Source organism: Kogia breviceps, chromosome 6 (assembly GCF_026419965.1).
Source record: "Kogia breviceps isolate mKogBre1 chromosome 6, mKogBre1 haplotype 1, whole genome shotgun sequence".
NCBI classification, from domain to species: Eukaryota; Metazoa; Chordata; class Mammalia; order Artiodactyla; family Physeteridae; genus Kogia; species Kogia breviceps.
This window is the reverse complement of record NC_081315.1, coordinates 2,388,130-2,406,097: the sequence shown is the minus strand read 5'-3', so window position 1 is coordinate 2,406,097 and position 17,968 is coordinate 2,388,130. Positions and strand designations below refer to the sequence as shown.

General features: G+C 39.9%; 1 protein-coding gene across 1 annotated transcript in view; it reads left to right on the top strand.

Moving 5' to 3' along the window:
- GASK1B (golgi associated kinase 1B) overlaps nucleotides 1-14,500 on the top strand; it is a 45,108-nt gene extending 30,608 nt beyond the window's left edge. Inside the window, exons 4-5 of the mRNA XM_059066819.2 lie at nucleotides 8,782-9,008; nucleotides 11,893-14,500. Coding sequence (XP_058922802.1) covers nucleotides 8,782-9,008; nucleotides 11,893-12,100 — 435 coding nt within the window. The 3' untranslated portion in view covers nucleotides 12,101-14,500. The remainder of the gene's footprint in view (nucleotides 1-8,781; nucleotides 9,009-11,892) is intronic.
- The last annotated feature ends 3,468 nt before the right edge of the window (nucleotides 14,501-17,968 follow it).

Below are 17,968 nucleotides of genomic sequence, written 5' to 3'. Positions count from 1 at the left end.
TTTCCAGGAAAGCAGGAAGTCTAAGCGTTGAATCTAGATAAATCTGCCAGCAGGTAAATAAGGAAACCGTGGAAAAAGCAACCCAACGGTATTGCCATAGCAACAATGAGAGGACAAGCAACTATTTATCTGGCTCAATATATATATATATTTTTGTATGTAATTATTTTTAAAAGATTCATGGTTTGTTTTGCCCAAGGAAGTAGACTCAGAGAGATTTAAGGGAGCGCTGGGCCATAAGGATTCTTTTAGGGACAGGCTCTGCTCAACCATAGTCAAAACGTTTATGGACACAGATAACTAAGACGTAAATGGGACTTTTCCCATTTGTTACTGATTGTGGTCACGTTGAATGGGACTGTTTGTGGTGATGGCTCTTCTGTGGCCCCTTCAGGGAGGTCTGTGAGGTCACAAAACTCAGAGTTTTTGCTTTTTTTTTTTAACAATATTTGCAATCATGGGTGAATCTGTTGGTGCCTTGGGATGAATCGAAGCTGGCACCAGACTCTACCAACAGTTGTTCTCCTTTCGTGGCCAATGGACTCATGTGAAAAGACACATGGAATGAAAGAAAGTCCTTGATGAAGCAATAAAAACTGTTCATGTTCTTAAGTCTCCATCTGTAAGTGTACATCTTTTTAATATTTTGGGTGAGCGAGTGGAAAGTGTGTATAAAGCACTTCTGTTGCTTCCCACGGTGCGGTGGTCGTCTTGAGGAAAACCGCTTATGCAATTGTTTGAATCAGGAGCTCAACTCATTGCTGCTTTCTCCTTTAACACCATTTTAACTTGTCAGAACAATTCCATTTCTCTTATTATATTTTTAGAGATATAGCAATTTCTTGTAAAAATATGTTATGTTAACATGGAATGGGTGTATCAGTGTTATTTTTAAATGAGTTAATATGTAACTATTCAATCTTTTTCAGTTTTAATGTCTATATGATACATAACCCACATAAAGGGGGATTTTGGGGGGCTTCAATACTTTTAAGAGTGCCAAAAGGTTCTGAAATTACAAAGTTTGAGTAATTTTTCCGAAGTAAACTCACTTTTGCCTGTATAGTCTCTGGTAACTTCAGCGTTATGACGTTTCTGTAATTCTAAGATTCTTTGATTTTAACACTCTGAGCTTTTTACAAGATACTGGATCAGGAAAACATGGAGGTCTGGCCTGATTAGAGGTCTTTTAGTAGTTAGCTATCTGCATTAGACAGATTTCAGCAGGAACTGGCGTTCATTCCTTCCTAAACAGACATTTATTGAGTATTTGCAGTGTGCAGTCATGGTGCTGGTCGATGTGGAGGATACGCAGTGAATCGTACTTAGAGGCATTCGACTGGAGTCTCTGTGAAAGCAGGGCTCTTGTCTTCTCCATGTCGGGAGGCAGTGTGAAAAAGGTGGAAGTTGGTAGAAATCCTCCTTGGGCAGGTTGCTTAGCCTCTCTGAGCCTTTTCTTGATTTGTAATGTGATACCTAACCTTTTGGTTTATTTTGATAATTAGTAACTGTATGATACAAAATGCTTTTGCAGTATCCTGGGATTTCATATCTCAGCTACATAAACGGCTTTACTTTATCGCTATTTGCCAACCCAGGGAGCATAGAAACAAATACATTTTCAAACAGGAAATTCTATACATATGTGTAAAAATAATCGTTTTTTAAAAGTCTAATTTAGTAAAGCAGACTTTGTTTATTTATTTTCTCTTTTCTTTCCCTTCTAGTTTTATTGAGGTATAATTGACATATATAATGCGTATACTTAAAGTGTACAATGGGGTGATTTGATTTACATATATGTTGTGAAATCTTTACTACAGTCAAGCTAACTAACACCTCCATCACCTCACAAAGTTACCTTGTGTGTGTGTGTGTGTGTGTGTGTGTGTGTGGTGAGAATGTGTAAGATCTACTCTGTTAGCAAATTTCAAGTGTACAATACAGTATTCTTAAATCTAGTCTGATCCTCGGAACTTATTCATCTTCTAACTGAAAGTTTGTTCTCTTTGACCAGAATCTTCCATGTTCCCGACTCCCCAGCCCCTGGCAATCTCCATCCTACTCTCAAGCAGCATTTATTTTTAAAGAACCAGAAAATAATCAGTCTATCTTTCCTATAAAGAGAGCTGATTTCCATAAAAAATAAGTTTCAATAATTTGGGGGTATGTTCCATTAGGTTGTGTTAATCATTGTTAAAGAAGAACTATTCCGTGGTGCTTGTTAAAGATGGTAAATTAGCCTTTGTTCAGGACCATGGCAATAGTGGGATTTTACAGTGGGGAGAGAGATGGGGGCTGAACCCGGAATACAGCAGTGCAGGTGGGAACTTATAGCCGGGGGGAGGGCAGAGTAGGGGTCACGGGGTGAAAAATGGCTAAGAGCAAACGTCCGGGGGAAGCGGAGTTCCAGGTAAAGTGGCCTAACCAGACGCTTGCTAAAGACATGTGCTCAGACATCGCCTTTGGGATGGTGGCAGCTGAGGACCCAGGTGAGGTATTGAGCGTGATCAGGTAGCTGGAAGGGTGAGGGCTTCTGCTTAAACTGACTTTGCAGGGTTCTTGCTAAAACTTGATTTTATAAGGAAGTGCGTGAAAAGCCTAGGAGAAAGTTCCGGAGCCTGACTTTGGTCAAGCAAAGAATCTTTGTCACCATAATCAGAATTGTGTTTTAGTGTAGTCATTTAGTTTATCTTTACTCATTTTTTGTCACTATCCTTATAATAAAATACTACATAATAGGGGAAAATAAAACAGGTAGAAATTCCATAACAATGCTAAAAATGAACACACATCAAGTCAAGCGAGGGAGAAGCTTTGAATGAACTGTTCCCTGAGATGTAAATGTACATCATTTAAAAATTATTGGCAACCCTGTTTAATGTTAAATTATTAAAAGTGCCGTTTCATTTCATTGAAAGAAAGTATTTTTAAGAAAGTGTACCTATCTTGTTATTTTATTGCTGTTTTAAATATTTGCTTCCTATAAATCCATGCTATAAATCAGAATTTCATAAAATATTTACTGTTTTTCTTAGCCCAAGGGCTCTTTGTAAATCTTTACAGGAAGGCGGGTGTGCCTTTGACAGGCTATTTTCATGCAGCTCTACTTGTGCAAATTACAGAACGTGAATTTTCTTTCTCTAAAAATAGATTGTCACTTGCCTGGTGACAAGTGACTCTTTCCAGAGTCTTTCTGTGGCAGACTGATGTTTGACTTCTGGTATTTATTCAGAGGTACATGAATTCAAATATTGCATCTGTAGAAATAGATCCAGATGTATTGTAGTGTTAAAAATAGTTTTACTTATATATAAAAAAAAAAACACTGTTAGTCTTTACTTATGATTCAGTAATGGGACAGAAACTGAAGAGTCTGCATAGAATTGGTATACACTGATAGTGATTTTTAAGTGTGGAATTCTGGGGTATAGGCAGTGCAGAGCCACGACTGCTGTTTACAGAGGCCAGGGCACAGGGGAACCGATGCCCGTAGTTAGATATATGTACCGCTAACGATTTTTACTTTTCTCATCGCTCACCAGCTACTCCGCTGGTCACATTTGCATGCATACTCATTTAACAGGCTAGCTGCTGCCATGGTAGCACGGAAGAAAAATGAAACCTATTATTTTATGAGGTGAGAGCTCCCCAGCTATACAGGCGCAGACTGGCGAGAAGGCTGCTTTTGCTTTTGCTTTGTTGAGCTCTCAAGGTAGGGGCCTAGGTCTGTGATCACAAGTACCACGGCGGCCGGGTGCTTGTCTGAGGTCGCCCTTGTCTGTGATCTAGTAGAGATCCACACACCCACTAGACCGCAGGGATCCCAATCGGGCTCCACCGATAACATGGCAACAGTGCACTGATTGACATCAAGACGAATCCAAGTGCGAGGATTTTCCAACGCGAGTTATGAGCTGACAAGTAAGTATGTCCGTATGCTTTGTCTTCTAGGGTGTGTTTCCTAGGGCGGGGCTGACAATTCTTACTGTTTTTTTGCCTTTTTGAGATAAAGTAAGTACTGAAAGTTTTCTCTCCGTGCATTTTCTAAAAACAAATGAGGTGTCAAGTGAGATCACTGGAATTCAAAGGAATCTTCCAGAAAACCGCAAATTACAATGCTATTGTTATTTCTGTCACATGTGCCTGTTGTTTTTCAAATGCCTCTCGCATGCAGGGTGCTCCATGGACTCCGCGTGGGCTGTGGGACTTCGTGGTCCACATTTAGTGAAACGGAACCACGTAAAGACGCAACCAGGAGCAAATGAGGGCCACACGCAGCCCTGTTCCTTGCTCCCCGCCCAGCTTTCCCACTCCATTCACTGGATGCTGTTCTAAAAAGACCCACGTCTTACTCTGCCAGGATCATTTTGTTTATTTGAGTCTTCCCAAAGAAGACAGTGTTTTGGAGGAGCTTTGTAAATAGCCAAATGCAAAGTGGAGGCTGACTATCGCGAGAATTCTGTCAACAGCACACACGCATCAAGTGCCTGCTCTGTACCAAGCGTTGCATGAGTTACCACGGGAAATTGTTCAATTCCACTCATTACATGTTTTATTGTGTGATTTAAACTTTCTTTATAAAACGCAGTTTTCTTTGTAAAGGGGCAGTTTTAATGTTTTAGATTTTATTTATATTTTTACTTTTTCTTTATTTTTAAATTTTTATTTATTTATTTATTTTTTGCGGTACGCGGGCCTCTCACCGCTGTGGCCTCTCCCATTGCGGAGCACAGGCTCCAGACGCGCAGGCTCAGCGGCCACGGCTCACGGGCCCAGCCGCTCCGCGGCACGTGGGATCTTCCCGGACCGGGTCTCGAACCCGCGTGCCCTGCATCGGCAGGCGGACTCTCAACCACTGAGCCACCACGGAAGCCCTTATTTATTTTTTAATTGAAGTATAGTTGATTTGCAGTGACTCAGGTGTACAGCAAAGTGATTCAGTTTTTTGTTTTTTGTTTATTTTTTAACATCTTCATTGGAGTATAATTGCTTTACAATGGTGTGTTAGTTTCTGCTGTATAACAAAGTGAATCAGTTATACATATACATATGTCCCCATATCTCTTCCCTCTTGCGTCTCCCTCCCACCCTCCCTATCCCACCCCTCTAGGTGGTCACAAAGCACCCAGCTGATCTCCCTGTGCTATGCGGCTGCTTCCCACTAGCTATCCACCCTATGTCTGGTAGTGTATGTATGTCCAGGCCACTCTCTCACTTTGTCCCAGCTTGCCCTTCCCCCTCCCCATGTCCTCAAGTCCATGCTCTAGTAGGTCTGTGTCTTTATTCCTTTCTTACCCCTAGGTTCTTCCGTTTTTTATATATATATATATATATATATATATATATATATATATATATATATATATATATATATATGTTCTTTTTCAGATTCTTTTCCCATTTAGGTGATTGCAAAATATTGAGTATAGTTCCTGGTGCTCTACAGCAGGTCCTTGTTGTTTATCTATTTTATACATAATAGAGTGTATATTTTAATCCCAAATTCCCGACGTATCCCTCCTCCCCAAAAGGTGCAGTTTTAAAACAAATAACTTGAAAAGAGATGGTGAGAAGCTTGATATAATGACATGATATGTGGGGGGGAAACTTGATCCTCTTTCATTTTGGCTACAAAATCAAGGTGTGTTGAGTTGGATATGTGCATTTAGAACTTAAATTCTAACGGTAGATCTACCAGCCAGTTCTTAAATGGTGCTGGGAACCCTAAGCTCTTTCTTCATTTTTGCTTTTCTAGTAGCGGGAAAGGACCAAGACATACAGCAACATTTCCGTTGTTTCTACGACAAGGACACGAGTATCGTATATGCTATTGCTAAATAATAAGCACTTTAGCGTTCAGGCTTAACTTTTAGTACTTCTGTAAATGTTATACTTTTCTACTTTTAAGCTAAAAGAAAGCGTGAAAAGTTAGAAGTGGGACAGACCGACTTAGGGCATCTTTTTACTATCTTCTAACGTTTCGAACAGTGCACTTTTAAAGTGTTTTGTCTGATCTCATTTTGAATCACTCAACAGTCTGTGATGATTTCATCACTTCCCTGTAAGACTGTTGCGCCCTTCAAGTCTCACAGACCTTGTTATTGAAAGTGGGTGTGTGCGTTCAGCTTAGCTTCTCTTCCAAAAATGTTTATTGTTCCTTTTATTCAGATCTATGTATGTACCTTGTGGGTATGTTAACACATGTTGAGTGTGTGTGGTGTGTGTGTGTGTGTGTGTGTGCGTGTGTACACCTACAGATAGAGAATCACATTGCAAGGCTTTAAATACTCTGAGTTTTACGTCGTTTTTCTTATCATCCGACTACAGTAAGTTATGTCTTTGTATTAATAACCTTGTCTAGCAAGGGCTTAAGCAGCTCTTAAATCTTGTTCCTAGCTCTTCCCAGAATTTTGTGCTTCTGGTTTGTTAAGTCAATATCATTGGATAAAAACATATGACGGTGATGGGAAAAGGGTAAAGGATTCTTTGAGAATTATTAGCTAATGAATATTAAAAAGAGACCTCGGAAAGTGACTGGAAATATATTTTTATAGACAAGCCCTCAAAAATAGCCAGCCCACTCTCAAAAATCCTCTCGAGTCCAATAAGCAAATTTTAAAACCCCACCCCCAAAAGGGGAGACATCGGGTGAGAAGCAGCCTCCAGAAGAGTTAATTTTACATTCTCCCTGACCCCCCGATGGTACCTTAAAAACTGGTGAGCACATACAATCTCTCTATATCATTTGGTTTCTCTTATATTCAAAGGCAGTCAGGGTGCTACATAAAATAAATCAAATCGAGAAGAAAAGGCTCAATACGTTTTCCTAATAGTTTCCAAGTTATGCTTTTTTCATTTAACCTGCAGTCATGTGGTTGGGCATTCTTGCCCGCCTTTGGGAAACTCTGAACCAGCCCTGGGAACTCACCATGCCCTGGAGTCAGCCGATGTGACGTTTTTGGGTAAACCGCTGGTTAGGTTCATGAGCCAGTTCTGCCAGAGCCCTCCCTGATCTGTAGACCGTTTCTCGACCAGCACTGTGCCCTCCGAACTGTCCAAGTGCTTGTGGTTCCTGGGTCACCCCATCCCATGTAGCTGCTTTTATATAAACCTCATAGAAAATTGGCTTATGCTAACTTCTCTTATAATTCCTGCTTCCCAAAGTATGCTATTTGATACCGAGTCTACTTACCTGCAGAAAACAGAGAGGAGGGTCCTTTGTCCAGTTCTCACAGTTTGCTGTGGTGGTGAGACAAGATTAAACCACTTCCTTTTCCTCAGGAAGTAGTGCTGCTGGAAGGGTGCTGGCCATGGGTGACACTTGCCTTGGTGCCCGGCCCACTGCTAGCGGGTAGAAGATGTTACATAAACATCTGTTGCATGAATGAATGAAGAGTTGTTTCAAAGTAGGCTCAATTTTGGTACTACTCTTTCTGCATCCCTTCCTTAGCAAGTGGCCACAGCCCCACAGGATCTGCAAAAACCCAGGAAGAAGAGAAAGGATGAGAGTTTAGTGACAAAAGAATAAAAATGACACTCTGTGTTGAGCCCATCTTTTGAATGTTGAGCATATGTACAATCTTCGACTAGCCTTAAACTATTCAACGCGACGTATTGGGGGAAAATCGTGGCATTTTGAAGATAAACACAACTGTGTCTGAATCTCAAATTTGCTACTTACTAATATTTAAGTAGCAGAGCAGATTATTTAACCTCTCTGAGGCTCAGTTTTCCTTCACTGAAATGGAGCAATTACCTTTTGCCTTGGAAGCTTGTTCTGAGGTAAATCACCTCATATAAGTGTGTGCGTTGTGTCTCAACAATAGTAATGACAGTTTTCTCCTTTTTTTTGGAGTATCTTCTAGATGCCTGGGTCAGGGCTGGTGTGTATCCAGACACTTTGATTAATCTTCCCACTAAATGCGCAAGGTGAATGGTTTCATTCCCATTATGCAGATAATTAAACTGAGAGTCAGTAATGTAAAGGGATCTATACAAGGTCGCGGAGCCGAAAAGTGTGAGAGAAGAGACTTGAGTTTAAATGTATCTAACTCCTGAGCCTAGGCTTTTCTTTACCCTGATTAATAAATATGATTTCTTCCCTTGCCCCAAAGAAATGGAAGTACCCCAAGTCTCCCTTCCCTAGTTAATGTGTTTGCCCTCTTCTAGAGGGTAGTAGCCCTATTACCCACAATAAACGCCAAGAGACCCAACTGTTCTGCTCATTCTGCAGAATGAGAAAAGTCTAACTGTGGCCTCCGTACGTAGACTGTTCTTGGCTATCATTACTGGATCGCACATCTTTCCAATAGATTTCTTCTCTGTTATTTCAGGTTAGACACTGCAATACTGAAATCCAGAGAGGTTAGGGGATGCAGTAAACTTTTAGAGCCTCTGAGATAACTCAGGTTTTCTGGATGTGTCAAAGTACAATCGTTTCTATCTTCTGTCCCAAGCAGCATCAGAGCAGAGATTCTTCTGGCCACGCATGGATGTATGATGTCAGTGGGAACTCTGAATATTAAGGGTGGAGATGCTTAGCTTGGATGGTCTGCCTTTGGAGCTGTTAGCGGATCTGGCAATGCTTAGACCCATCGCTGAGTCAGAAGGATATGAACCTTGGACTTTAAGTGTTGCCTTGAATTAAATGAGCCTGGCCCCAATTAGATTCTGGCAAGTCAGCTATTTAGAAAGTGCTCATTCTTTGGAAATCTTCTGACTTTCCCAAGTTTTGTTTTTACTCGGCGTCTTGGATTTGCCTTTGTTTTCCCTTTTCAGATTTATAATCGCTTGGATACCAATTGCTGTGGGTTCCGACCTCGAAAGGAAGATGCCTGTGTACGGAGTGGACAGAGGCTGAAGTGCGACGACCAGGATGCCGTGGCTCTAGCCCACATTGTCCAGCGAAAGCAGGACCCAAGGCACTTGGTCTTTATAGACAACAAGGGTTTCTTTGACAGAAGCGAAGATAACTTGAACTTCAAACTGTTAGAAGGCATCAAAGAGTAAGTTTCTTGATGTAGTAACATCTGCAGGACATTACATTCCTCTTGAATATGTAGTAAGGTCTGGAGAAGACTCACATCCTGTGTCTGATCAATTTAGCCCTTAAAGAGAATCTGGGAATGGAAGCCCAGAGAAGGGAACCAAACCCAAGGGGAACAGAACAAGGGTGCCGCCAGGTTTTGCGTCACTGACCTGTGCAACCTACAAAGGTCGTGCTGCGTTTCACCTCCATCGTGTTGCTTGACCCTCACTGTGAAAATCTATGTGGGTGAGGTAGGAGTCACGTGGAGGTCTGTGGAATAGGAAGCAGCCCAGCAGGGGTGAGCAGGTGACGGGCTCCATTACCAGGGCACAGGACCCGGGAAATAACAGAGGAGCTGATATTGACAAGGCAGGATGTCCAAAGGCAGAATAAACTCAGTGACTTGGATCAGCTCATGGGAAGTCAGAGCCCGTCGGCTGAGTAGGACACAGTAGCCAAGGACAATGGCTGTTGAATTCAAGTAGGAGGGTTTCTGAGCATTTGAAAATCCTTCCATAGACATAGATTATGGGGAAAAGTATCTTGAGCTTACACTCAAGAAGTATTTGGAAATATAGGAAACTAAGACACGCCATAGTGGCAGGAACGTCATTGCAGAATCTGAGCTATTTGCCCCCAACCGTGGAGGTTGAGGCTACATTTCAGTGCTCCCCCCAATAAGCACACTTCATAGTCTTTGTACCTTAGTGAGAAATCAGGGTCACTAAGAAACTGGGGTGTGTGTCTGAACTTGAAGATAGAAGGGTGCTTTAGTGAAACAGTCAGCCAGCCTTTTGTGAAACTGAGTGACTGCTGGGGACACATGAGCGAACCTAAAATTGAGGGTAGAAGCCAGGTCTTCCAAGTCCAAGTCCAGTAATTTTTCTGCAGTGACTCTTGGTGTTTCTGCGGTTCCTGTTTCTCTTGTTAATAAAACTCTGAAGCATATTTCAACAATTCTTCCTAGCTCCATGAATTGGTAATGTGGATTTTATTGTCTTTTGACGCTAGAGACAATGAGAGTTTCAGGAGCCCCGCTTTCATGAGTTTTTGTTGTGTCTTTCCCTGTTAATACTTATTCTTCACATCTCTTTGTGGATTGAAGGTAGAATGTATGGATTCTTTTAGATTCTCTCTGCTAAGTGTCTAAGCTCAGGAAATTTTATGTGTAGGAAAATTTACAAACCAGAGGCATCACTTACTGAGTTGGTATTATGGGGTCTTCTTTTAAAGCCCTGCATTTCCTCTTAGAATTAAGTGTACGCCTGGAGAATCCATCTATCCTATACATTCATAAAAATATGAATAACGTTTTATTTATGCTTTCAAAGAGGATTTAACCTTAAATGCATTACGAGGAGTAATGAGTTTAAAGTTAAATCTTCTTTGACTGTGTAATTTACCCATTCAACAGCAAAAAAGAAGACTTTGCTAGCCGAGATTTATGCATAGAATATTTCTATTAATCATTGTAGTGCAAAGCCAGGTAACTTTTTTGATTTTCCTTTATGAAAAGAATTAGTCGCTAAAGAGAGCCACAGTTTTAGCAGTTTCATCTCATACATTCTACCACAGCTAAATTAGTTCAAGGGCCATAGAATTTATAAATCATGGATTATTAGTACTTCATAGAGCAGACATTCTTACTTAATTAGTACTGTGGTCACTAAATTATATAGGACATGTCTTCAGGGAGCTCAGAGCATCTGATTAGCACCCTTTAAGCACATCCAGCTCTGTGGCCTTTGGTCTCTCTACAGCATCGGAAATGCTGGAGCATGTGGATTGCTGTATTCAAGCTCCCTCAGTGCTCTCCCCAGCGCGCTCCACTGACCCTGGGAGAAGGTGCTTAGAGGCCTGAAACTCCTGGCAGACTGTACTCTTGAAACAAGTAGATGTTCTGTTTTAGTTTTTAAGGAACAACTAAGTTTACTATTACACCCCAATATTTGTGCCGTGCTTTCATCAGCATTTTAATGAAAGCTTGGAGAGAGGCCAAATTGGAGATTTAGCAAAACATTGCAGGTAATTTTGAACCAGAAATGTTCAGATACTGTATATGCTAGACCCCTGGCTTTATTCTTCCTAAATGAAGAGCAGAAATCGCAGTGTACTCTCTTTCGGTAATTCAGCAAGGCTCCTTCGAAATTGACCTCAGGTTTTCCAGAGAGATGCTTCATTGTGGAATGCCCTGTGTCTCAAACTTGAGCTTTGCTAAATTTATTTGAAAACAATTTAGTATTCCGGTTTAATAGAATGTTCCCAGATTTTTAGAAATCCTGAAGTATTATCTGAACCAAAGGCAGTTCTTTACTTAATGGGGCATTTTGGAGTGATTTCTTTCTTTTTACTACATACATTTTGGATTATTTCTCATTAAATTCAGTCATGCATCTTCTCCTCTAGAGAGTACTTTACTGAAATTGTCAGCATTTTTCTTCTCATATTTCCTTGCATAAAACCCCATGTTGACACTTACAAGGTTACGATTCTACTTGACTGATTAAAGTGGTCTCTATGGGTGCAATGGAGCTTAAGATTGAGGAAAGTATTTTTCCAGGTTATCGGAATCCATTCTAATTCCATGCCTCTCTTTGCCCACATATTATAACCTTAAGTTAGACATTGGTATTTATATCAAGTTCTCAATGGTATAGAAAATGCAGTTCCCTTGAAAGCTGTTCTTCTAGTATGTAATTATTAAGAGATGTGTCAGCTTGACAGTGACAAAAGATGTTTTGATTCTCAAGGTATTATCTGATAGTGTGATTTCTGCCAGATTAATGAAAGGCAGAGCCATTGGGTGAGGCATAATATTTCCAAGCAATTACGAAGAATGAAATATCGTTTTCTCTTTTTAGGTTTCCTGAATCTGCAGTTTCTGTTTTGAAGAGCCAGCACTTACGGCAGAAACTCCTTCAGTCTCTGTTTCTTGATAAAGTTTACTGGGAGAGTCAGGGAGGTAGACAAGGAATTGAGAAGCTTATCGATGTAGTTGAACAGAGAGCCCAAATCCTGCTCACCTACATCAATGCACATGGGGCCCAAGTGTTACCGATGAATGAGTAGCAAAAGGTCTTGTGGCTAGAGTTCTACGTATATTTATGCATTTTTGTTTTGGAGTCAAGTACACAAACCTCAGGTCCTTTTAGGGATGAGGCAGTAGTGATGAATACACAAAATAAATGAATTTAGTCAAGTATATATGCTGAGCCTGAGAGCTATAAGCAGACTCTAAAAGCTTTTACCTTATACTGCTAAAAAAGTTTACATTTTCCTTTGACACCATGACTTGGGAGTCGCCACACCTGAGCACAGAAGGGTTGCCATTATTTTCCCAGCTAGCCGTGTTAAAATATCTGTCATGTCGGTTAACAGAACAGTGTGAATCAGAGGTGGTGACTCCTTTAATAACTTGCTGCTCTAATGGGAAGGGTTCTGGGCGACCTTCTGTTGCTAATTGTCTCAACACCACCCACAGGCAACTCTATGTTGGCAAATGGAGGCGTATGATCTGCAGAAACATCAGAGCCCACAGTGATTCTTAGGAGAAATGGTAGTTTATTTGTAAAAGCCCCAGTGTATATTCTATTGTACCTATAAATGATCAGCCAGCTCTGTGATCCTTGGCTCAAGAATCACATTTTCCATTCCTTTTTAGAAAGGTATTTGTTGCCATTATAGAAACCATCCATATCCGAAGATTTATACGTTAGGTAGTTTTGCTCTTTCTGTTTTGCTCCAACTTACGTCTAGTGGCTTAGACATTCAACAGTTATGAGGTATTTACACATGTGCAACTATACTTATAGAGTATCTTTCTGTTAAGTGGATGCTCTTTTTACACTTTCTGTCATCTTTACCAAGGATATACTATAATTTCTGTATATTTCATTAATAACAGCGGGTTTCTTCTAATTTGTTCTGTGTAATTATATTTAAACTGAATTAATTGATATCGTCCAGATATTGACCATAGGACCGGATACTGAATGTGTTTAAATATATTGTTTGGCTTATTCTAATATGAAAAATAGGAACAACATCAAGTAAAGCCCGACGCTGATCAGTTCTCCTCAATGAAAGCACATGACTAGAACTGAAACAGCCAAAATTATTTAGGCTCAAATAATTCTCTCCGAACTCTACCAACTTTTTAATGAGGTAGAAGGACGTGAACACATAATATTCCTGTGTTGAGTCTTCATGTCCTTGAAGGTGTCCACATAATGGTGTTTGATAGATGGTCATCTCGAGATTTCAAATCCTGAACAAATCATTATTACCCTCCCCCATCCCTTATTAAGAAGCTACTCTACTGACTTCTTCTTTCCGTTTAAAAATACAATTTAAGAATGTTTATAATGCATTCTATCCTCTGTTTTCTCAGTTCTGCATGTTATTCCTCAAGTGCACCCCATTTTCTGTGTTCTGATCGAGGGTCACTCAATATCACTGTCGATTAGAACTACTGAAGACATTTTGATAAAGGCTAACGTATTGATAGATTACAATTTACAGCAATGAATGGGGCAGAATGTCACAATAGCATGCTGAACACAAGAGAAGACAGACCAAGGGAGAAGGAATCATTCAATCATCTAATTATAAGTTTTCTAGGGTCGCATTCAAGCCCTCTTCTCAGCCCCTTCCCTTGCTGGCTGACCCTTGGAGAGCTGGTCTTCAGACGATCTTCTCTTCAGTGTCCCCTCTGTAGCCCTGAGCGCCTCCCCTGGTCCTACACATTCAGTGTACGCTTGGACCCTCATGAGTCTCCACTTCTACCTGCTGTATTTGGGCTTTTAAAGATCGCTTTATGTCTCAATAATCAGCACATGAATGAAAAATTGGCCTAACAGAAGTCTGGAGATCCAGATTCTACTTTAAAATAACTCTTTGTCAAGTTGCCTTATACCTTGTCTTATCCATGTGGCATATTTGCATTTTAAAATGCTTTTTATGGACTATACCATCTTATCCAAATTTGTGAAATGGACGCTGGGAATTCCATGTTCCTCAGAAGCGGCTTTCATGTTGCATCTCAAGCGACATCGTTTCAGGACAGCTTGCTCCTCCAACTAGTGGGGCGGATTGTAAGGTCCAGGAACACATGTTCATTTTCGTCACCTTTGCTTTTCAACAGTGTATTCTGTTTTGGAATCGGTGAATAATTCACGCCGTATTATTTTTGAATAATGGATGACTGAAGGCCAGGCTTTGCGTTCTAATACGTAATACTCTGCTCTTACTGAAACTAAGCGAATGCTCTGTGCCTTTCAGGTATACTCATTATGCTGTGGTTTGGTTCACATAGCACATTATGGGGTTTATTTGTAACTTGACAGATTTAAAATAGAGCAATTTACCTGGGCAGACATACAAAAGCTTATTCTTACGTGATTATTTTTTAAGCTGATATTATGAAAATAAATATCTAAAAAATGTATAATAAAAATAGTAGAAATTAAAGATGTGTGCTTTTTATTCTGTAGGTGTTTTTGTTGTTGTTGTTGTTTTGTTTTGCTTTGGTTTTTGTGTTTTTGTAGATGGGTTGCTTTTCAGAAGTGAAGTCTAGGAGAATGTTTGCTGCCTTCATCCATGATAAAAGAAACAGTTGAATAGTCAAAAATTATACTGGATTGTGTCTGTGTATGCATGTATTTGATATCATTAACAGTGATTTCATGCCTTCTCTTGGTGTACATTTAGCATTGTTTTAGGTGGTATGCAAATTAGTTAACAGGTATCATAAACTAGAAGAAAACACTAATACGGGGTTTTCTTTGCTTTGGGTGAGTCTTACCATTATATTTAAAGTTTTCTTTATAGTGTTCATATTTATTAAGCTTATTAGGCACGTGGGGAGCTTATTGAAATATAAAATGTTTTAAACTTATGCTCAAAATACTTATAATCCCTGAACTTGTGTAATAGCCTGTTTATACCGTTGTACTTTTAAATACACATTAAATTACAGCTAATTACGAAAATAACCTAGTTGTAGATTCCTCTACACACTGTCTTATGAAATTCTAATGTTTATCTTAGCACAGAACAAATAATGCACATTTAGGGCACTAGTCTGAAAATATGATACGGGAAAGTCGTACATGGGTCAGATAAAGAGGATGAAGACCTTTCTCTAAAAACTAAATAGTGTCACCAAGAATGAAGAACTTTCATGAATGAAAGATGATTCGACTTGTCAGAGAAGTTTCCGGACACTTGGAAATAGCCAGAAGTGTTCTTTCAGTGCAAGGCTGGTCTTAATTTTTTATTGAATGGACTATTTAACAGTGCTCTAAAGCAGAGGTTAACTTGTCAAGTTTTATCCCAGGGAGATGCAAATAATTTCTGTCTGGTGGAAGAGACAACCCTAGTGGTTTTACAGTTTATCATCCTGTTGGACATTAACCAGTTTTTATATCTAGTCCAACAATCTTATCCTAACATAGCCTGTACATATTTAGCTTTGAAATACTCTTTGAAATGATTTTACCATCTTACTGGTTCCCTCGTTAGTTAAGTATTTGAATAAAATCTTTGACATATGTTCATTTTACATTTGCATAGGAGTTGCAGTTCTACCTTTTTGAAAATTTTGCTTTAATAAATTTTTGACTGCAGAGCCAAATAATTGTATTTTCTTGAGAGCCATAATTTTAAAATTTTGAAACTTTAACAGCTTTCAAAACAGAGTCACATCATTTTAAGAACTGAATGCTACCATTTGATCAACAGCTTAAGTTTATTTTCATTTAATCCTTTAATTTATTAAAAATTATTAGTTGATCATCTACTTGAAAGGTCTGACTCAGACGGGTTACTGGCAAACTTTGTTTTGTAGCCTAAAAATTCCCATGGTATGTGAATGAAGTCATAGAAATCCTTTCTTACATCAGAATTTCATACGGTTAAATTAGTTCAACATTTTTTTTCACTTTAGAAAGGTATCTTTTTACACTCATGTTTCCAAAGTGCATTTAATTTGTTGATAAAAATATGCACAATTTTGCACACATTAAGAAATCTCTATGCATCTTCTTTCTAAAAAAAGTAATGTGTGTTTCTTAGCAGCACTTGTCAAGATTTCGAAAGCTTTTGAGACAAAGAGCTAAAAACAAAACAAACAAACAAACCAAAAAACCCTCCCTTGTCAGGGGCTTTTATCACATGCTGCAGAATAGCTAGCTGAGCTATATTTCAAAAGGCAAACTGGGCTGCAGGGAGTGGACCAGTAATTAAATGAGACTGAAACAGCTGTGATTTTGCAAAACGTGCCAACATTTTCTTTAGCGACAGGACACGAGACATTATCTGGCTCATAAAGTACTCTTTGTTATTGGCTCAACTTCTGTTTAGGAGAACAAGAGATCTTGTTCTGTATCTGCATTTCAGGTCCTTAGGAGTATTACAAATTTAGGTCAACATTATTGTTTCACCTTTTAGTACTTAAAAAAATAAACTGTGAGTCAGATATCTGCTCTAACTTGGTGAGAATACATTACAATGAAACTTGCAAGATTCAGGTCTTTCATAAGAGAATTTTGAAATAATTTATAGCCCCTCCTAAGAGAGAGTCAATCTTCCTTTCTCTTCATCAGGTAACAAGGGACAGTTAAAATATAAGACTTTCCCAAGACTTTTGGTGACAATTGTGGCAGTACCATTTGTCATTTCCTTAGTTTTACTTTATTGTTAGTTGCAGGTAGAGATGAAGTATGTTTAAAGAGGAGTGACATGGCAGCTTCCAGAGCAGGAACTTCCTGATCAAGGACATAGATTCCTAATTAAATCTTGACTTTGTCCCAGGCTACCTACCAGTTGCCAGTAGTAACATGCCTTCAAGTTGTGGCAACCAAAAATGTCTGTGGATATTGTCAACTATCCCCTGAAAGGTAAAATCATCCCCTGGTTCAAAACCACGGCTTTAGTCCATTGAGAAAAGGCCCCACATAGAAGGTAAACCTTTAATTTTCTTTTGTCTTACGTTCAGTTCATGAAGATGTTCTCTGTCAAATTCCTCATATTAGGATGGATTGCCATGTTGTATGACATCCATCAGAGCCCCAAGAGGTTTGATGGTTTGGGGAAAGGGATCTTGAAATAAGCCACAGGAGAGTCAGGAGGAAGAGACATCTTGGGCTCTGAAATACAAATGTTAGGTGAGGCGTAAATCTAGGAGCGCACGACAAATTAAACATCAGCGCAAACATTTGGAATGAGTGGTGGTAAAATTGCTTTACCTTCCTCTGCCCCCAAGGCCAGTATGTGTATCCTTTGAGAAGAAGACAGGTCTGTAAAGAAGGCATGCTCTCATCATGACTCTAACAGCCCAGGGGACCCCCCGCCCCATGACAGAAAGTCAAATATTGCGGAGGCTGTTTCCTTACAGCAGGAGGGGAGGAAGAGTAATGAAGTGCATTAGAAGGGACTTGTTGGACCGGGAGGTAGTTAGCAGCCCATGGGCAGAGCAGAATCACATGGGAAATCCAAGAAAAGGATGGAATATCAATAAAATAAACTAAGTAATGTCACGGGAACAAAGAGCCATCAAATCTCCGTGGCTTGAAACCACAAATGTTGATTTCTCATACAAATGCCCATCCCGGCTTGGCAGGAAGGCTTTGTGTTTCCTGAACACTGGGACCCAAGCATATGAGCAGGCTGGATGTATCCATTGCTGTGCCCGAATGAAGGGAAGTTCTGAAGGGCTACTATATCCAGTTCCAAGTCACTGGACAAAAGCAGTCTGGAAAGTGGGAAACTTGAACTATTTGGTGAATGAGTGGATGGCGAAAGGTACAAGTGGTGGCTCAGATTATGTTTGAGGCAAATACAACCTACGTCTACTATTATCCATTCAATAACCCTCTTCTTCTGGGGACCCCTCCCCTCCCCATTTCACTTCCCCTCTGCCTGGGCCCCCAGGCCGTA